This window comes from Periplaneta americana, chromosome 4 (assembly GCF_040183065.1).
Source record: "Periplaneta americana isolate PAMFEO1 chromosome 4, P.americana_PAMFEO1_priV1, whole genome shotgun sequence".
Taxonomy (NCBI): domain Eukaryota; kingdom Metazoa; phylum Arthropoda; class Insecta; order Blattodea; family Blattidae; genus Periplaneta; species Periplaneta americana.
Window position 1 is genome coordinate 110632552 of NC_091120.1, and position 22954 is coordinate 110655505.

Here is a 22954-nt window from a genome sequence, read left to right on the forward strand (position 1 = left end):
TATTTACCTTTATTAATATTATACAAATCTGAATGCTGGTGAAACACAAAATGAAATGATGTGTTAATTTGATAACATTGATTCTTTTCTTTTAAATACAAGTAAATGTACCAAGTAGGACTATGCACTTTCAATAAGTTTCATTAGGCTTATATAGTTATGTAAAGGGACGCTAAATTCCCTTCTTTCGAAGTCAATTATTTATATAGATTAATTCTTTTCACTCTTTAACTTAGATTATATAAAAATATATCAATATATTTTTATATGATTAGCATTCAACAATCCCACCGCTTAAGGTAATGAAAGAACAAGAGAAACAGCAAAGATCTTTCTCTATTTCTCTTACGGGAATTAAACCTGAAATGATTTAAAAAGCTAAGAGTTCTAAATCCTAACCAAAAAATTTACTCATTCTCTAGTTAAATGAGAACAGCAGTGTGTGCAGTGTGATTATCTGCTGATTTGGAAAACTGGGAAACTTCGTTTGTTTCTTCATGTCCATTATCGGATGAATTGTTGAACTCCATCCTCATATGAAATTAAATTAACTGAAATAGTACTCTAAAATTGTTTTCGACTGAATGATATGAAAGTAAAACACACACTGTGCTTATCTATCAGTATCTCCATATCAATTGGAACGGAATAAAATCATAGTTCCAAAGGTTTTGAGATAATTTGTACGTATAACATTATTGTGAAAAATATGTTTAATCTCGAGTATTATACGAGGAGCAGACTAATGAATTTCCACTATGTAATTTCCACATACTCCGCCCCACCGTTCATATTATGAGACAAGAAGTATAAAAGAGACAAGCAGCATGAGTCGTCGTTAGTTTGCAGTTCTGTTTCTGACATGATTCGTTTGGTGATTTGCTCTCTATTTCTTGCTGGAGTCTTGGGTGAGAATATTTTACGAATTTTCTATGTCTTCATATTACTTTGGTATATATAAATGGTTAAAATGTGAATATCGCTTCTTAATTAGAACTAAGCAAAGAATGATTTGTTATTTTCAACAATTTTACTAACAACGCACAAATTATAGTTCAAAGTCTCTATAGATAAAAATTGTATGTAAAAATATTGATTATATTTTCACTATTTAACCGGGAACACATAATTTTACTATGCATTATGACAAAATATTCATGTCCCATATTTGTGTAAACTGTGAAAACATAGGTCTACATATATTTTTTTAGGAAATTATATTTGTGTTGAAAGGTTCGTTTATATTATTGACGTTGGTAAGGAATCTTAGATATTCTTCTCCATTAATAATATCACACACAGATATATTCGGAGACAAATAGATCAAATAGGCGGATTTATACTGTAATGATCAACTCTAATCGCTGTTTCAGTATCTCATGTTTTTGTAGTATAGTAGGTCTTCTTTTGAAAACTCTTCTACTTTGTATCTACCGGTACATGTATATTATTTGAATACAAAATAATGAAAATTAGCCATTAAAGTTCCTAAGATTACTTTTTCCAAACGTAGAGTGCATTCATCACACACATATCAGATTAGTCATTCCCATATTATGAAATGGCAAGATAAAATGAGAACTTCCATCATCTAAAAGGCATTTTTTGGTAACGACCACTAGGCGGAAATATAGCTTCTCCAGTCAATTCCATAAGAGTTATGATGTACTTTTTTTACAGTCGATAGATGGTAGCAAAGTGAAAGTGGTTGTCTCGAAAGTCCATTAGACTGATCAATCTGTTATATGTGATCAAGGATATAACTAAACACCAGATTCTCCAGCAGATTTCAATGGGTTCCTAAAATTCATAAACCGCTTTTTTGTACTTACTTTTAATAAAATCAATTCAACGAAGTACTTAATCGTAATACTCAATTCATATTTACCACATTTCATATTTATATACATATCTTTGTAATTAACATAGGTGTTTTACCGACCACCTCTGCTTAGGCATGTGGACGTGGGCTTAGCAGTTACCTGGTAGATCTTGGACCTCCATCGGCTGTCGCGCAAGAGAGTTCTATACTTAATATTGTTTCTGCAGGTGCTGTGCCAATCCCAAGACGACTCAGATCGAATGGCCGCATTGTTGGGGGCACAGATGCAGATATTGCTAACTATCCTTACCAGGTACGTGCTTCGACTCTATCCTAAGTAATGAACAGGCACAAACAGATTAATAGAATATTAAATGATATGGGCGAAGAGAGTGTCATACTCGTATAATTAGTAACATAGTTACTACTTGAATTTATATTTTCACAATTCTCCTTTAGTATTAAAAAATATGTACACGTCATTATAATATTTTATAAAAATATAAACTAATAGCGATTATAATTTGACATCATGAGCAAAGGTCGTTCGCTTACAAGAATTCTAGATCAACAATGAGACCGGAATAGGCTACTGGGCATGATGATGATTATTATTATATTATTACCGGTATTATTATTGTTATTATTATTATTATTATTATTATTATTATCATTATTATTATTAATACAAAAGTGTTCTGCTCATAAGCAGGTCTTACACTGCAAACCCAGCATTCTCCAATCTTTCCTATTTACTGCCTTCCTCTTAGCTTCCATATATCTTAATGTCGTCTATCATCTGATATCTTCTTCTGCCCCGAACTCTTCTCCCGTTCACCATTCCTTCTAGTGCATTCTTCAATAGGTAGTTTCTTCTCAGCCAGTGACCCAAACAATTCCTTTTCCTCTTCCTGATCAGTTTTAGCATCACTCTTTCTTCACTCACTCTTTCCAAAACAACTTTCTTTCTTATTCTATCTGTCCACTTCACACGCTTCATTCTTCTCCACATCCACATTTCAAATGCTTCTATTCGTTTCTCTTCATTTCGTCGTAATGTCGATGTTTCTGCCCCAAACAATGGTAACTCCATATAAAGCACTTCACTAGTCTCTTCCTTAGTTCTTTTTCCAGAGGTCCGCAGAAGATGCTCCTTTTTTCATTAAAAGCTTCCTTGGCCATTGCTGTCCTCCCTTTGACTTCCTGACTGCAGCTCATGTACATCCCAAGTATTTGAAGCTGTTCACTTGCTCTATTGCCTCATTTAGAATTCGCAAGTTTCCCTTCTTTATTTTTCTTTCAATGACCATGGTCTTCGCCTTGATTGCATTTATTTTCATCCCAAATTGCTCACACATGTAATTTAGCTTCTGTAGCATATCCCTTAGTATCGTCTCCACTTCTGCTAACAACGCCATATCATCAATAAATCTTATGCACTTCATTCTTCTTTCTTCTACTTTTACCCCTTCCATGTTCTGAAAACAGTACTTGACCATATCATCCAAGTATATATTGAACGGGACATCCTTGTCGTATTCCTCTCCCTATTTCACTCCCTTCAGACATTTCTTCTCCTATTCTGACTTTCACTCGTTTCATATATAGGTTACTGAACAGCTCCTGCCTTCTCCAATCCACACTTATTTTCTTCAGAATATCCATTACTTTGTTCTAATCTACTCTGTCAAACGCCTGTTCTAAGTCCACAAATATTATATACACTTCTTTATTCTTTCCTAGGTATCGTTCGCCGATTGTTCGTAGTAATTCAATTGCTTCCCTTGTATCTTTTCCTTTTCTGAAGGCAAACTGGTCTTCTTCCAACTGTCCTTCCATGTTAGAATATTAACGTCGATTCAGTATTCGCAGAAGAATCTTCGCCGAGTGCCATATTAGGCTGACAGTCCTGAACTCCTTACATTTCTTGACATTATTTTTCTTCGGTATTGGCAACAACTCCGTCTCCGTAAAATCTTCAGACCATTCGCCTTCCTCATGTATTTAGTTGTATAATGGTATCTTCACCCAAGCATTTCACTAGCTCAATGCAGATTCCATCAACTCCATTCTTCATTTCCCTAAGCGCTAGTTCAACTTCTTCTCTTAAAATAGAAAATCCTTTTTCGTTTTCTGATATGGTTGCTTAGTCTTCTATGGCTAACTTATCTGGACGATTCCCTGTCTCATATAACTCTTCTACATATTTCGTCCATGTGTTCAGTATCCCTTATCTGTGTGTTATTTTATTTTCTATTTCGTCTCCTATCAACCACATAGATTTTCTCTTCTTATTTGTGACCTCCAAACATTTAACTTCGCGGTATATTAAATCATATTTCCCTTTTCTCTCTATATCCTCTACTTCTTTATATTTATCTTTCATCCATTCTTACTTGGTATCATCAGTTTCGCTTCTTAGTTCGTTGTTTAGTTTTCTGTAGTTTTTTATACCTTCTTCCTTGTTGATGTTTTTCCATTTTCTTCTTTCCTCCACCTTCTCCAACATTTTTCATGTGACCCAAGGTTTTTTCGTTCTCACTCCTTCTCTATATACTATTGTTTCTTCTGTTGTTTTCTGTATACAGACTTTTATATGAGTTCAGTACTCATTATTACTCTCAGGTGTGGATTCTAAAGTAGCAGCTTTCTCTTGAAAATTTGCTTCAAAATTTTCTTCTTTCCTTTTCGTCCTTCAGTTTTTGCAAGTCAAATTTCTTCGTCATCTGTTTTCCTCTTATTTCCTTCAGACGAATATCTACTTCGCCTATCAGCAGACATTATCTGAGTTAATATCCGCTCCTGGTAATGTCTTTGCATTTTTTAAGCAATTTCGGAATCATTCCTGTACCAGTCTACAGTCTATCTGATATCTGCTTGCGTCTCTTGGGTATGTCCATGTATATCTTCTTCGATTATATTGCTGGAATAATGTATTGATGATGAGTAAAATCAGGTACTCCGAAATGTAATTATATCTAAGTTGTAACCTTCCTAAAATATTATTTTGAATGAAATTATAACTCTCATAATTGAGCCTTCAGTGTATGAAATGAAACTACAGCAATGTTATATAACAAGAACATAGCTTAAAAGAGAACACAACACAATGCACACACACATACATACATACACACACACAAATACACACACACACACACACACACACACATATATATATAGATATATATATGAACGTACTAGTCCTTCAAAGCAACAATGCAATAGTTTTTACTTCCAGCTCACCACCGTTTTCACAGGAGAGCGTTTCTTACAAATAGTATGAAGTCACTTTGCCAAGCGGTCACGTAGCTGTAGCAGTAAGGCACGTGTCACAGTGAGTTTCTTCCTCATTCTGTGAAGTCGTTAAAATGCCTCAATGTGCGGTTTATGGATGTTCCAATATTTCTGGAAATAAAGGCAAGGACGGAAATGAGAGAAAATTCTTCTACTAGTTTCCTAAAAGAAATAGCTCTCCAAAGCAGCAATCGGCCTGGTTGAAGTTTTGCAAGAAAAAACATTGGATCCCAACATATAATGCAGTTATTTGCTCTGACCTACCTTAAATCTAGAGTAACTATAAAAGATCTAAATATATTGAAAGTTGAAGAATATAAACAGTGAAATTTACGATATGAGACGAAAGAGAGGAAGAAGATTGTTTCCACTCTTCTTCAAACACCTTGTACATCTACTTGTGACGTGATATTTAAAGAGAAAATTTCATCCCAAGATCCGGAAGAAACATTTAATGTGGATAAAGAAGTTCAGTGGGAAATGGGAACTGATATATTTATAAAATTATGTATCGACGAAACTTTTGACAATGGTAATGATGGAAGTTATGAGCCGAGTGAAAAATTCCGAAAGTGATAGTGACTTTGAAGACAATGATAGCGAAGACATAAACAAAGATACCTCTATTGAAATAACGTGATTTCTAATTTTATGGAGTTGTTTAGATAAACTATTTAAATTTTGATCGTGTTGTGCATCACCTGTTATGAAAGTGAGTCGTTACAATAAAAGGTCAATGTTGAATATTACGACTATTTGTGAAGAGAGTCAAAATGTACAGTGGTGTTCACAAGAAATCTAAGGTCGACGTCCAAGAGGCAATGTGTTATTGCATCGGCATTAATGTTATCTGAAACCCCTCTATACTATGAAAGATCGCTGCAGTACCAAAACCACCGGCAGGGGAAATGAGCTGAAAAAAGTTCACCCAATTTCCAATACAACACTGAGAAGAGGTAGGCTTGTTTATACATTTTATAATAATTTAATGTCAGACACAGGTCCAGTAATTCGTGACAGGATTTTATTAGTATTGGTTAAGATTAGAGAAAAATTAGCCATCGCTACAAAAATACATTTCATATTACTGTATTACAAGAAAATAACATTTGCATTTAAAGTTCACAGTACTGATTTAATTAATTAAGTTAATTTATTGTCATTGTTGTGAATAGTAAGTTGTTAACAAAGTTAGCTATAAACAGGGGAACATGTGAAACCATTTAAATAACGTAACTCAAGCAGACTGCATGCGGACAATCTTAAATTGCGAATAACTTGGTTTCTAATTATCGTAGAGAGTTTAAGGTTGCACCATTGCAGCTAATCTCAGTTATCTAACACTCAACTAACATTCAATTTATGTGTTGTGTTTCCCTTTAAAGTAATAACATACTCTTTCTTCCAATCCCAATTCTCTCATCTCTATTACCGGTACCTCAAAAAATATTCATCCATTTGAATAACACACTAAACGTGAATAGATGTGCCATTCACCATTTCGTTTATGAATCAAGGAGCAGTGACTGATTAATGATGACATAACAATTAAAATTAAGCACTTGGCAAAGTTTTGTTGAAATGAACTCTCTGTGTTCTTCTCTTCCAAGAGGAGGCAAGCGGACTCTCATGACTGTTATTAGTCATATATTAACAAATGCTTCTTTAGAATAATTACAATTATTTAACGTTCTCTCCAAACACAGAATATACTGAGAGACGATATGGTGATAATGATGTGAGTGAGAATTAGCAATATGAAAATAAAAGCAAAGGTCTAAAAAAAATATTAACATGAAAAAGTGTTCTCTCCTATAACCAAATATGAAACCTTCAATCGGGAATGAGAACTTATTTCCGCTGCTTTGGGTTTGGGCATAAAGAATATGCCGAATAGCAGTTGACCGATATGACGAAGGCTACGTGATGAGCGTCTGTTTACTTCCGTATTTTCCTTCGTCGTGTGGTGTGGTACTTATCTTAAAGATTAAGACATGTAATCAGTTTTAGTATTAGTTATTTCATGGCATTTAAAGTAATTTCTAAAATATGACCTATTTTTCTTAACAATTTATAAATTAATTTGTAATATTTTTTTATATCTGAATGGTCACCTGGAATACCATGTCATTCAGTTTTAAATATACACACATACACACATTATGTGCATTAAATTGAAGTATTACATATTCGAAATGCCAACCGAAAAGTTCACGATAGAACAAATAATTTTGTAGGACGCATGTAAAATAGACTCATGTCGAGACGTGTATAGTCAATTTAAATAAAGATTCCCCGCTTTCCAGTTGTAGGTAGAGAGAGATAATCAAACCAGTACGAGAAAAAGCGCTGTCATAAAGATTATCTCCCCAGCTTTTATAGCTGATTTAAAAACCTAATTTTATTACTTAGTATAGCGCTCAAATTTGTCACGATGCTAGGTAGACAATGGTCCATACATTGGCCGAAATTTTAATAGAGACGCCATGAGGATTCGAACAACCGTTTAGCATATATTGCTAGTTCAAGGTCTGACTGACGACTTAGACTATGTGACTATGGCTCGGAATGAAAAATCTCTTCAAATTAAATTAATAAATGAATTTATGTCTTATTTTTCGGCTTATACAAAGTCTTTACTTTGCTCATTAAGGAAAAGGATTCTTTTTATTAGTTGGGTGAACAGCAACAATTTTATGAATGCGATATTGGTAGCAATTCAAATAAACAACAATTAAACAAAATTATCGCTATTAATATGATTATAAAATATATTATTGCGAAACATATCACACATTAAGTAAGAAAATAGGACTATGTCTTTCTTCACAACAGCGAATTTTTTCTTTCCAGGTATCTATGCAAGTGAACAATGGTCATTTCTGTGGGGGTTCCATAATCAGCACAGAATGGGTCGTCACCGCCGCACACTGCGTGAAAGAGTAAGTACATTGCGAAAAGTTTCATTATAATCCATATTAAAACATTAGTTCAAGACATATAACTTCATGACAATTTTTATTTGCTATAGGCCAAAACCTCAGGGTTCCTTAAAAGACATAAGTAAGTAAGTATAGGTCAAATAGAAATGATCGGGACGAAATTCAAATACAAACTGCTGAGCCATTCATACCCGAACCCACACTTTCTGAAGTCGGAATTCCTATAGAAAATTTGAAAAAGTACAAGTCTCCAGGTATCAATAAAATTCCAGAAGAATTAATACAAGAGGGTGGAAGCTCATTCATCATCATCATCATCATCATCATCATTGGCATTACGGCCCTTATAGTTTAGCCTTAGCCTCCCTCAGAACATCCGACCAATCATTCCTGTCTAATGCTCGTGTTCTCCATCTTCTAATTCCAACTTTTGTTAGGTCAGCCTGAACGTCATCCAGCCATCTCTCGTCCGACTTTCCTTCTTCCTACTGGCAATGCATCTAGTAGAGCTTTGGGTGTGCGATTGTTCTCCATCCTGGCTACGTGTCCCAGCCACTCTAACCTTCTGAGTTTTATGTCAACAACAATGTTAATATCTTTATATAATTCATATAACACAGCATTTGTTTTGATTCGCCAAAACCCTTGCTCATAAGTAGGCCCAAAGTTTTTCCGTAATATTTTCCTTTCCCAGGCATTTAAGATCTTTATTGCCCTCTCAGATAGAGTCCAGGTTTCACTTCCATATACTACTATTGGTTTAATAATATTTTATATATTCTTATTTTAGCTTTTCTTGAGATACACCTGGACTTCATAGTTTTATTCAGTGCCCAAAGACCTCGATTCCCAGCTGCAATCTTCTCTTTTATATCAGTCATAACATCATTATTGTCTTTCACCATGGAACCCAGATACTTAAAACAGGAAACTCTATCAAAATTAGTATCATTCAAATTAATCTTATTAGTATTGTCATGATTCATATTATAGATGTATTTAGTTTTATCATTGTTAATTTCCAGACCGGCTTTGATTGCTTCAGCTTCTATTTATTTGAGTATTTCATCCATTGTACTTACATTGAGTGATAAGATAACAATATCGTCCGCATATGCCTTATATTGTGCCGTTCTATTGATGATTGTACCTCCTGGGTTTATGGTTATCTTTTGAACAATTCTATGTAATCCGACATTAAACAACATAGTTGATAAGGCATCACTTTGTCTAATGCCATTAAAAGTTATAAAGCTCTCAGAGAGTTTATTATGCATTTTAACTTTATTTTGAGTTTGTGTTAAAGTTATTTTAGTTAAATTGATCAGTTTATTGGGTACTCCAATTTCGCCTAAAGTTTCTAGAATATAATCTCTGCTAATGCAGTCAAAAGCTTTTTTAAAGTCAATATATAATTGGTGCAAAGGTAAATTAAATTCACAAAACTTCTCTAAAATTAGGCGTAAAGAAAATATTTGATCTGTTATTGATCGACCCTTACGGAAACCGCACTGGTATTCTCCAAGAGTTGCTTCTATGTATGGTTCTATATACTCAGCTGAGATATTAGTGAAAATTTTATATGTAGTATTTAGCAGTGATATGCCTCTATAATTCTTACACTCCAGTTTATTGCCTGTTTTATGTATAGGGCATATGACAGCTTCACTCCAATCACTAGGCATTTGTTCCTGATTTCATATGTCCACAATTAGATTATGAATACATTTCCACAACTCCTTTCGACCCTTTTTGATTAACTCTGCATTAATCGAATCTTCTCCTGGTGCTCTATTGTTTTTCATTTTCCTTATTGCATCATATACCATAGTATTCGTTGGTACTGGCATGTAAGGGTCAGGTCCAAAATAGGATACATTTACATCTTCTTGTCCTCCAGAACTCAAGAGATCATTGAAATATTCAGTCCATACTTTTAGTACCTGTAGTTCTCCAGTAATTAGGTTTCCATCTTTGTTTTTACAAATCATCGTTCTTGGTTGGAAACCCTTCTTCTGCCTTCTGACACTTTAAAAAAAACTTTCTGCTTTCATTTTTTCCAAATTTTTCATCTAAGTCGTACAATAAATTTTCTTCAAACATTTTCTTTTTCATTTTACAAATATTTTTTAGCATTTCTCCTTCCTTCTTTGTATTTATCTGTTGCTGCTCTAGTTTTCTTTTGTAGCATAACCAGTCTGAGTTCATTTCTCTTATCTATCATTTCTTTGCATTCTTGATCAAACCAAGTGTTCCTATTTTTATTCTGCATGGTCTGAATGATCTCTGAGGCAGCTGAATGTATATTTTGTTTAATGAAGGACCATTTCTGTTCAATATTCATCTCCTGTATGTTCTGTTTATGAATATTATCTGTTATAGTTCTTCTATAATCATCTGCTATTGTACTGTCCTCAAATTTATTAATATTAAATTTTATGCACCTGTTATTTACAAAAGTTGGTAATCTTGATGGTCTAGGTCTATATTTAACTCTGACTAGAAAGTGTTCTGAATCGCAGTCCGCTCCCCTTAGAGATCGAACATCTAAGATGTCTGAGGCATTCCTTGCACTTACCATGACGTGATGAATTTGATTAATTGTAAAGCCATCAGGTGATATCCATGTTTGTAGGTGTATATTTTTGTGGGGGAACCGCGTGCTGGAGATAACCAGATCTTTGGCAACCGCAAAATCACATAGTCTTTCCCCATTATCATTAGATATATCATGTAGTGTATACCTACCAACATTAGATACCACACTTGCTTTTACCAATTTTGGCGTTCATGTCTCCTAATATAATTATAATATTATGCTTAGGTATTTGTTGGTGTACTCTATCCAAACGTTCATAAAAGGCATCCTTAACAATTTCATCTTTTTCTTCTGTGGGGGCATGCACTGATAAGAAGGTGGTATTAAAAAAACTTCCTTTGATCCGTATACTACATATATGTTCATTTATGGGTTGAAAATCAATTATATTACTTTTAACTTTCTTGTGGACCAGGAAACCCGTTCCAAAATTATTTCGGCCATCACTACCACTATGGCATACCAAATAATTACCGGACATAAACATTTCCGTCCCTCGCCATCTTATTTTCTGCACTGCCGCAATCATTATATTATATTTGTCAAGTTCCTATGTCAAATCTCTCAGGGCTCCAGGTCTAAATATACTTCTTACGTTCCATGTAGCCAAATACATATCCTTATTCCGTTTGCCTAGTCGTCTCCGATGATCAGACCGGCTTGCTTCTTTGGGTTTCTCAACGTTCAAATTTTTCCGGGATTGGATTGTCAACCCAAAGCTCAACCCCCAACCTGGAGGGCCAGGGAACCTTCTGTTAGGGTTACCATTCCTTAGCCAAAAAAATCTCGTTTAGGCGCCGGATATTCGCCTTGAGTCTTCCTAAAGAAGACCTACTGGTTTTCTTTTAGTGATGGCCATTCCTGAGATTTAAAAATTCACCTATTCGGCTTCGGTGAATTCTTCCGGTCTACTACCAGCTGTTTCTCACCGGTTTCTCATGTATTGTTGTTAAACATGCCGGGGTTATTTATCGACCAGCCAGGTCTAGATCCGCCATGTTCTGTATGAGCAGGGCCACCTCTTGCAGGATGTGGTTCTTCACCACGCATGGACTGTCTTGGCTATAGCGTCCTCGGTAAAAGATCTTGCATATGCCTCAGCTTAGCTCTGGGTAGACGAGGACCAGTGCTGAGTCAACCCCATGCAAAGGTACTACCTCTGTCATCCCCTTGACCCCGGAAGCTCATTATCTAACGAAAATTATAAGCTTGTACTTTCTATTTGAGAAAAGGAAATTGTACCAGAACAATGGAAGGAGTTCATAATTCTACCTATCTTTAAGAAAGGAGAAAGTACTAATTGCAGTAACTTTCGAGGAATATCACTTTTGTTGACGTCCTACAAAATGTTATCTAATATTCTTTTGAGGAGATTAAATCCATATATATATATACATATATATGAAATTATTGGGGATTATCAATGTAGTTTTAGAGGTAATAGATCGACTATTGATAATATTTTTTCTATTCAACAGATATTGGAGAAAAATAAGAGCATAAGGGTACTATACATCAGTTATTCATAGATTTAAAAAAAGGCATATGACTCGGTTAAGAGAAAGTTTTATATGATATTCTTATTGAATTTGGTCCTCCCAAGAAACTACGTCGTTCGAGTAATTAAAATGTGTCTCAGTGAAACGTAGAGCACAGTCCGTATAGGTCAGTTTTTTCGGATGCTTTTCCAATTCACCGCGGGATAAAGCATGGAGATTCACTTTAGTCTTTACTTTCTAACTTTTTCTAGAATATGAATATGCCATTAGGAAAGTTCAGGATAGCAAAGAGAGTTTGGAATTGAACGGATTACATCAGCTGATTGTCAATGCGGATGACGTGAATATGTTAGGAGGCAATCCACAAACTATTAGGGAAAATACAAAAATTTTACTTGAAGCAAGTAAAGAGATAGATTTTTAAGTAATCCTGAGATGACAAAGTATATGCTTATGTCACGTCGCCAGAATATTGTAGGAAATGAAAATATAAAAATTGGAAATTTATTCTTAGAGAAGAGGTGAAAAAATTCAAAATAATAATTTAGAGCAACAGTAACAATTACAAATGACATTCGGGAGGAAATTCAACGGTATATGTCTGTTATTATTCGGTTGAGATGCTTCTGTCATCCAGGCTGCTCTCAAAAACTCCGAAAGTTAGAATTTATAAAACAGTTATATTACCGGTTGTTCTGTATGGTTGTGAAACTTGAATTCTGGCTTTGAGAGAGGAACAGAGGTTAAGGGTATTTGAGAATAAGCTGCTTAGGAAATTATTTGGGGATAAGAGAGATGAAGTTACAGGAGAATGGAGATAGTTACACAATGCAGAACTGCACGCATTGTATTCTTCCCCTGACATAATTAGGAATATTAAGTCCAGACGTTTGAGATGGGCAGGGCATGTAACACATATGGGCGAATCTAGAAATGCTTATAGACTGTTAGTTGGAAGGCCGGAGGGAAAAAGACCTCTTTGGGGAGACTGAGACATAGATGGGAGGATAATAATATGAAAATGGATTTGAGAGAGGTGGGATATGATGGTAGACATTGGATGAATCTTGCATAGGATAGAGACCGATGGCGGGCTTATGTGAGGGCAGCAATGAAACTCCGGGTTCCTTAAAAGCCATAAGTAAGTAAGATCATAACTTTTCATAAAACATATTTGTCAACAATGAAAAATGTGACAATCCCTTTCATTGCATGACTATGTCCATACCTGCTTTGGAAATAATGTCCCACATACGTAACTTACTCTTTCTAGGAGTGCTAGAGTATTTTAATATAAAAAAGCAATATGCATCTTTGTTTTGGCAATCAAGTATTATTATTATTATTATTATTATACACAATTTTAAAATTTTACATTAATTTTCATTTTAAATTCTTGTCTGTTATAAGAACTTTCCTTTTCTATTAATGGAATGTAAACTCCTTACAGGTTTGACATATAGTTCATACCACAAACTACGTCATACGTTTTTTGATTTCTGGTACTTGTATTTGACTTTGCGTCATCCACCTAAGTGTCTCCATTATCAATAAGCGACGCGCCGAACCTGTATTTCTCTTTGCCTTGCTCCACATCTGTGGAGTAACGATTAGCGCGTCTGTCCGCGAATCAGGTGGCCCCGGTTCGAATCCCGGTCGGAGAAATTTAACTGGTTGAGGTTTTTTCTATGGTTTTCCCTCAACCAAATGTGAGCAAATGCTGTGTAAGTACCATTTCTGGATTCCGGACTCATTTCACCGACATTATCTCCTTCATTTAATTCAGACGCTAAATAACCTGAGATGTTGATGCAGCGGCGTAAAATAACACATTAAAAGTCTCCTTGCCGCCGTAGGCTTTGCTGTCCGTGTACTACCGGACGCGAACTACTTATCACCGATGATGAAAATACTGTACAGCTCGATTCAGCGTTAATGGCTCCTATCCTTGGTTATTTGTCTAGTGAGCGAGCTGTGTGTTGCGTGATAAGAAATAAATTTAATCACAAATGTCCATAGGAAGGGAAGAGGAAAGAGAAAAAATGAAAATGATGTTTATGCTCGAAGTTGAGGGACACTCATGTCAAGAAAATATAAGCTATCATGACATGTTTAGTCAACAGACGTAGTGGTTAGTAACGGGACGTGTGGAAGAATATTGTGTTTTAAGACGGAGTTTACCGCGACGTGATAAGAAGGAAATGTTAGGTGTTATGATTGCTCAGCCTGACCTGTGTGACCCAGCCCGCCAGTAGTGATGAGTAACTCGCTCTTAGTCTATCTACTTACTTTTTGCAGGGGCCAAAATCCCTGAATCAAGCTGTAAGTACTGTACTCCAACCAGGAGAGGGAATGAGACGCAGCGGGGTAATGCTGTGAATGAATGTTGATGTCATAAGATGTCATAAGGTCACACACGTGGGTACACGCGTCTCCAACTCTCAAAGCACAAACGATAACACTGGTACACACATACTTATACTACCCTGGTTACAAAATTAGATCACGGTTAATTTCCTGGGGCCATATTCATAGACATTCTTAGCGCGGGCTTCCGGTGGATGATCAGCGAACTAACGTGTTTCGTATTCATAAACCAGTGTTAGCGATATGATGTGATATGAATCCTGTACAAGTAATCAGTCGATAGTCGGGGCTAGTTTAGCACCCTTGTAGCGCGGGCTAGCGAAATGTCTATGCATAGCACCCCAAGTCTTTTAATCCCTCCATACAGGACATAACATATACAGGAGTGCGCATGTTTTTAAACTGACGTTATAACGGTAATCCATCTACTTCGCTCCAATAGATGACGCAATAGTAAGCACATTCCTTTCACGATTAATCTCCCGACTGGAGAACAGTAGTTATTGGAGCAATGATGTAATAAATTGGTGGAAACAGGAATATCCCGCAAAAACTTACAACTAAGCACCTTTCTTGTCCACCAAAATGATTAGGATCCACAGAGTTATCGGGGGAGAGAAAATCCAATATGTGGGTAGCTGCTTTAGACCCTTTCATAGGATAATAGTCAAAAACACGGTAAGATGGTTAATATTAATAAATAATAAATAAGAGATTACGTATGTAGTAACTTGATTAACACGGATATGAATATGACATCTAATCTCATTGTATGAACATATGTTTTATTTTGTAAGTCGTGCTATTCAAATTGTTATGCAGGAGAAGCAACGAATAATATAATTTGAAGACTAATGTCTTGCAGAGCACTAAATTTGAATCCAGATCTTCTGATCTTGTGATTGCAACCCGAACACTTAAAAAAGACATGAAGAGTTCCCAGTTGTCAATAATAATTTCTCTTCATGTAGTCACAACATGGTACAACCAGTAACTAATATTTGTTTTTAACATTTTATATCTTCTAACTTTTAATACTCTCAGTTTGTAAATTTACTGATAATTATCGTTAGTGGATGTATTTAAATGCATTATGATTAATGTTTAAATATTTTGGAATTATTTTTTTTTTGTGTTGCCTATACTCTCCCTGACATTCTTTGTCATTTTTTCGCACACATTAATTATTTTCTCATTTACTACTTTCACTTTCTTGAATTCATTTTTTCCACTTGCGATAATCACGTATGTATTCTACTCGCGACTTATTCTCTTCTACCATTGCAGCATAATTATTTCGAATAAGCTTATTTATGCATACAACACTAAAAAAATTTGAATTATCTCGTTGTATAGTATTCCTATCAACGTCGTAAGCTTCAGAGCTGGAAGCAGCAATCAGGGAACCGGAGGCACAGTTCATCCAGCGGAGCAGATTACTTACAACCCCAATTTCAGCGAGCAAACGGCAGATTACGATATTGCTGTAGCAAAGGTGAGTACATGACAAAGCTAAACATGGTGCTGTAATAAAATTATTAATACGAAACATAATCATCATCAGAGCCCGGATGTTAGGCAAAATGGCTTTTTTAAACTGAGTGTATATAATTGAAAGACCTATTAGAGATAAACACGTTTTCACACATTTGGGGACAATAGGCCCAATTTTTATTTTGCCTTTTTTTTTCTATTTTAGCTCCCGTTGCCTATTTTAAGTTAAATGCCTTTTTTTAGCCTTTTTACGTCGTTATTGTACATGTTCTATATTTTTTATGCATTTAAAATAAACCGCACATAAATTATATAAAAAAAAACAAAAAAGAACGGTTGTACAAATTAAAAATATATATTCACCTCACACAAATATTTGCTGAGAATCTTATTCTCCAGCAATACATATGTTTCCAAGAAGTCGTAAATTTTTCTCCCCTACCGAGTACATCATTTATGTCACTTAACAAAGATGTTTGAACAGTATAACCCTCAGTTCTCAGGTCACTTCGAGGTTTACCAGCGAAAGAAAGGGGATGAGGGAAGTATTAAAAGCAAGTCTCCAGGTCCCGTTACTGTTGTCGCTTGCACGCACAAGTCACGCGTACTTTGAAGTCTCTCATCGCTTCTCACATCCCTCTTTTTGAGACAATAGACACTCGGTTTTTCCCGATCTCTGAAAAAAGTAGAAACAGTCCTTCTGAAATAATCTAATTTAAGTTTGCTCCAATCACTTCAGTAGAAGTAGAAAGATCATTTTCCACAATGAAAAATGTTCTCTCTGACAGGCGACAACTTAAAAAAGCATCTTGTTGTGACATGTAACCGAGAAAAGTGTGTATAGTATGGGATAGTTTATTAACTATTTGTCTATTTTTTTGTCTGTTTCCATGAATAATAAATGCCTATTTCACTGCCTATTTTTATTATTTTAGTGCCTATCTGCCTGCCTATTTTAATCAAAATAAATTCCTAAACATCCGGGCTCTAATCATCATCATCATCATCATCATCATCATCATCATCAAACATCATGTCTCGCTCCGTCTTCGAGGAAATTGAACCGATAGTCTCATCTTTGGAAGAATTTATTAATTACAAGAACGATCAAACGTGAGCTAATCAATGCCTTGTAATTTGAAAATATTTCTTTCTATCTCTTCTGGATACAAAATATATGCATCAAACAATGTTCCACCTAACACAGTTTTCGAGATCACAAGTTCCAAAATCTTCGCCATGTTCAGTAGTCACCTATTACATTGCTCGGCATATACGTACAACTTACCGCTTGGGGAGATACGATAGGTAGCGCAATCCGTTTATGCAAACTAGCTATAACGGCACAATACCTTCATACTGGTTGGATGATCGTCCACTTCTGCGGGTAATATCAAGCTCCGCAACAAAAATATTTAAACCAAGCTCCGCAACAAAAGAACACCCTGTCAACCTTGTATCAAAGTGCGCAACTATCTCCCCTATCAGTTACTTCCACTCTTTCAGATCAATAATGAGCAAAACCCCTTAACAGTTCAGAGTAAACAAATTAGTAATGTCAATATTGTGTACTCTGATTTAGGCTTAGGACCAGCAGCATATGTGACCAGTCGAGCGAAAAGGGACCTTAAAGTCGTGAAAGGAAATTTTAGAGGAGAATAAAATAACGAATTTGCGGTGTAAAAACTGCATTTCTATGTTTTGACATCTTGCGCTACCTGTAGGCTTTTTTAGACAATAAACCAGAACGTAGTTTTACACAGTGCTTCTTAAATACCTAAATCTTTCTTATAGTTGCTAAGAAAACAAGTGAAAACTTTAATTGCATTTTTCTCGAAAAGTACATAATGTAATATCAACATTCAATAGTAATATATTAAAAACTACAGCACTTATAACCATAATTTTTAATGCTCAGTATTTCACCCTCTTTTTGAAAAAAAAATCCCACTTTGGGTCCTATTTCCTGCAACTAAAAGTATACACCTTCATGTCGATCAATGCTGTTTAAAAATTGCTTTGAAAGCAATCAGGAAAAAATCCATCTTAAGCCTATGAAAATTTCCTTCCTTAATTTTTGTAATGGTATGAAGCACGCTGTAAGTACTGTAGTCTTGTTATGTGCTTACTATGACAGAGCTATTGTAATTCATGTAGATATTTTTTTCTCTTTCTATATTTAAGTTTAAAATTTTGTTTGGAAGCAGTAGGCTATCGCTTTTCATTTTAACACCAAGATCTACTTGTACAGCTCGAAGAGCTTGAATAAATACAAATATATTCGGATGTGAACTAAAAATGCTTTTTAATATGTACATGTCCACAATGAGAGAGGAAATGCTACATTTATGTCAATGTAATTCTCAACTAAGATTCAGCTTCACGGGTTTGTACGGACATAAGATCAACAACAAATGCATCTGGCACTTTTGAAGAGTATAATAATGCTAACCCGAATACCCGTGTCAACCATCTACCACACTGAGAATTCTTATTACGGTAAGTGCAGAAAATGTTTTGCACTGTAATTAAATGTAATTAATCCACTAAATTTTTTTTATTTTTGTACTAAATACCTAAGAATAGTTACTCCATCTCCATTTCTGTTCTTCTTTGCTCTTGTAATATGTCCTGTACTTTTATCCATCAACTAAAGTTTAATCATATTGCTTGTAATTGCTGCAGGTCGAGGTACGTACAAAATGAACAGTGCGCCAGCTGTGGAGGAGTGACTGTGCCATAGCTTAGCGCGGAATAATCAGTACTGCACGCGCACACGAAAAATAGTACCCGAGCTTTCACAGTAGGAGAGGGGAAAACGGTGGGGGTAGTAGTTGTTGTGACTGCGAAGCATATTTGCGGAGTTTGAATGTCTATTTGCTGAGCTTGATAACACCGACCTCTGCTTCGGCATGTGGCCGTGAGGCCAGCAGCCTGCTGGTCGGCCTTGGCCCTTCGTGGGCTGTAGCGCCACGGAGGATGATGATGATGATGATGATGATGATACAACTTACCGGCATTATGACCGGCAATAACGAAGAAAGATCCTATAGTTCTCTCGTTTGGGAGGAAAACAAATCGGCGGTGAATGGCGGTCATATAGTCCAGCACAAATAACGCGCCGGTAAGAGGTAATAAGAAAATGTTGATCTTATCTTTGATGATGATTTTAATTTTTTGGCGAATTTACCTAAAACAGAAAGCTTATGTGAACAAACCACACATCCTTAAATAGCTGGAGAACGAAATATAGGCGAGTGCTGAATGAAATTACAATGAGAGAGTTGCAGGTCTTTCAGAATTTTCTACACCGATGTGATTTTTGCACTCAGAAAGGTGAACATCATTTTGAATATACTGTACTTTATGCTTTGTAGAAAAGGTAAGATCAACATAATGTTCTCTCAGTAAGCTATCTCTAGGCTTCGAGACTTCGGACCCAATAGAGCAGTTCAGTGGGAAATCCGCATAACGGCGTACTGAATATATTGGTAAAGCGTACAGTGGGTGAGGGTGCTGTAGAATGAGTGACAACAAATTACGCAAAGGAAAACGCTCTGGATTTCAAAGTTATGACGTATAATTTGGTTTTCATACAAACCTATTTTCAAACTTTGTCTGAAACTAGTACACGGTTAGAAAAGTCAGAGCAAGAGATACCGGAAGCCCTCAAATTAATTGAGAAAATGACACGGCGAATTAATGAGACACAAGTACACCGGTTACTCAACGTGTAAAACAGAAGTGGAATCAATTTTATGTAAAAATAACGGATATGGAACATTGTGTAACATAAACAGCAAATTAGTGGACATAGAGTCAACCGAGGATAAAGGATTGTCTCATAACCCTTAACTTGTCAAAGCTTCATTTCTCACACTAGTTTATTAAACCTTGTCGGACCGTAAAGAAAACAACTATCGCAATGTCCATATTTTCATATGTTGTACAATATTATAATATTATGAGATTTTAATTTTCCTACCAATTTTTTCCTATTGTTCTATTGAAATTATAGCATATAGCCTATTAACCTGTTGTATCCTATAGGATACATTGTCAATTTAAGGGTTAGAAGCTGCAATGATGTTAAGTTTTTCCGTTTTGCTCCTATCATGTCATGCGACGTAGAGCGCAGATTTCACAGTAAAAACTGTGCTTGGCAGATAACCGAAAAAGATTTACGTTTGAGACACTAAAAATGTATCTTGTAGTGCATTGCAATTCGGTACTGTAACTACACTTCCTAAAGACGACCAATAGGATAAATGGAGAAATTAAAATTGCTACATGTTTATTTCCTCTATTGACACTGCATATAATTAAACACAAATGCTTATAAAAGACAGGAGAATAATATTGCTTTTCACATTCTTTTGGCATTGTCATTGTGTAATGAATATTCACTTCCAGAATGCACATATATGGGCGTTTCCCCATACTACCGTACTCTACTCTAAACAGCAACGTTGTTACCTCAACACATCTCTACCTTTCACTACTTGCAGCGAGTCAACAACCTATAGTATATGCACAGTAAACTTATTGTATCGGATCCAAAGTCTCGAAGCCTAGATCTATTACAGACGTATTACTGTATTTGTACGGAACTATAGGTCCTACATCTAAATCATCTACCAGCAATTAATACAGTGCATCTTTAATGTATTCTCCAGGTGTCAGTCCTATTCGTGTTCAGCAACACCGTGCAGCCCATCAAGTTCACGTCAGTGGCGCCTCCCACCGGTACGCCCGTCGTGGTCACAGGCTGGGGAGCTCTCTACGAAGATGGCCCAGCCCCGGAAGTACTGCAACAGGTGCAGATCAACATCGTGGACTTCGAAGAGTGCGACTCCGTATACGGCGGCATCACGCAACGCATGATCTGTGCGGGAGTGCCCCAAGGCGGTAAAGGTGTTTGTGGCGGCGATTCCGGCGGCCCACTCGTCGCCAATGGGAGTCTTGTTGGAGTCGTGTCCTGGGGAGCTTTTTGTGCTGCAAAGGGGTATCCGCAAGTCTTCTCTGACGTCGCGGTTCTCAGTAGTTGGGTCACTTTCATTACTGGAGTCAGCTGATTCATTTTATATATTGTAAGTTAATTTAAGTGCTAAATTATTAAAAAATGAAAATACATGGATGTAATTCCTTGATTTATTTAATTTCTGAACGGCCTTTCTGTACACCACATTTGCGCATTTCATCTTAAACTACACCTCTTGTTCCGGAACGCATCGCAGCCTGAAGGCTTATTGTGCTAATCGGTGGAACTGGTAATAATGGTATGAAATTAGACGAGAGGAGTTAGAGGATTTTTTCATGGGAATGATTGATTGATTGGTTGGTTGATTGATTGATTTCACGAGAATTGGATCCTTGCACTTAGACCATTTAGGCTCAAGTGCATTTATGGCCGGACGGTAAAAACAAATGCAACCTACTAACCCTTAAATGTACGAGTGACAGTTGCAGTCTGTGGGTCTCATGTGCACTGTTGGTTGTAAAGCCTATATTACACTATCAAATTTCTGTGTCACAAAAGTTTGATTAAAATATATATGATAAAAAACCTGTTACAGTGTAATATAGCATCTTTGATCACATCTAGCTGTGACATAGTTCTGTGATAAAAGTTATGGTCATCATCATACCTTTGATAAAATCTGTGACTGAGAAGAAAGAAAATGGCGAACATTAAGTACACACGGTCTGTGAAAACCACAAAAATTTTAATATCATATTATGAGTCACATGAAATGTTTCATCATTCATTATTAAATACTTGGTATATATAGGATTTCACATCTTCACACTGAAGTTCTTTCAGTAGAGTTTGATGGATTCCTTTTGTATCTTTTCTCCCTACCCCAATCTCTAGTCCAAATCGTCGGCTTAGAGTATAAACCTACTAACTAACAAAAGGAAATTTTACAGGGGAAACAAAGAACTGAGTATAAATTAACTCTGAAACTTCACCACCTGTACTTTGGATTTTATCCTAAAATTTTAGAGTTAATTTATACTCAGTTTTTTGTTTCCCCAGTAAAATTTCCTTTTTGTTAGCAGATTTACACTCTAAGCCGAAGAAATACGCTTTTCTTTGATTTCTTCTTAAGTATTAATGGAATAACATTACTGCAGTTACAGTTGCATCAAGCATAGAACTGTTGTTGATCCATTATTAGAACTGTGATGAAAGATATGATAAAAGCTTTGATATAGTGTAATGTACTCAAAATCATACATTTGATCATATGTATTTGATAAAAAATTTCATCATATTCTGTGACACAGAAATTTGATAGTGTAATATAGACCTAAGATGTAAGCAACAAATTGTCTTTCTTCCCCGAACTCAAGAGCAACCAGCAAGATGTTTGGTAGCGAGCTTTTTGTTCAGTGTGTAACACATTGTACAGATAGCAACTGTGACTCGTACAATGGATAGGTGATGACCTGCCCGAATCCGGAACCAGAAGCCCCAAACTCTTAGAATCTAGATCAGCATCGGAAACCTTACTATCCCGTAAACCACCCATCTTAATTTTACTATTACAGGAGATAGATGAAATCAGTAGGAAGTCGAGTTTGTTGATGGAATGAAAGAGAGAAACGGAAGTATCCCGAAAAAAACTTTGCAACGCCTGTTTTATCCACCACAAATACCACTCATACCTAACCTGGAATCGAGCCTGGGATGCGGCTTCCTATGGTATTACATGACTTTCATCTTATAGTTGGAGTAAACCATGGGAAACTTCCAAGCAGGTAACCAGTTCAAACATAATGCGACTTTTAATTCAACACAATAATGTTGCTTCTATTTACAACAATAATAACTTTCTATAACTGAATTTAAACACTCCCGTCAACAATGGGTATTTCACTCTACACAGTAACACAGTATTCGTTATTGCATTCCGCAGACGACAACAAC

General features: G+C 35.8%; 1 protein-coding gene across 1 annotated transcript; it reads left to right on the forward strand.

Moving 5' to 3' along the window:
• Nucleotides 1-754: 754 nt before the first annotated feature.
• Nucleotides 755-21162, forward strand: LOC138698117 (trypsin-7-like). Its single transcript, XM_069823849.1, has 5 exons — nt 755-908; nt 2050-2135; nt 7973-8061; nt 15883-16021; nt 20697-21162. The coding sequence occupies exons 1-5, from the start codon at nt 863-865 to the stop codon at nt 21093-21095; spliced, it is 759 nt and encodes a 252-aa protein (XP_069679950.1). The 5' UTR covers nt 755-862; the 3' UTR covers nt 21096-21162.
• Nucleotides 21163-22954: the final 1792 nt, after the last annotated feature.

Coding starts and splice junctions, on each gene's coding strand:
- LOC138698117 (XM_069823849.1), top strand. CDS start 863: ATGATTCGTTTGGTGATTTGCTCTCTATTTCTTGCTGGAGTCTTGG. Junction 909..2,049: donor ATTTCTTGCTGGAGTCTTGG/GTGAGAATATTT, acceptor TTGTTTCTGCAG/GTGCTGTGCCAATCCCAAGA. Junction 2,136..7,972: donor TTGCTAACTATCCTTACCAG/GTACGTGCTTCG, acceptor TTTTCTTTCCAG/GTATCTATGCAAGTGAACAA.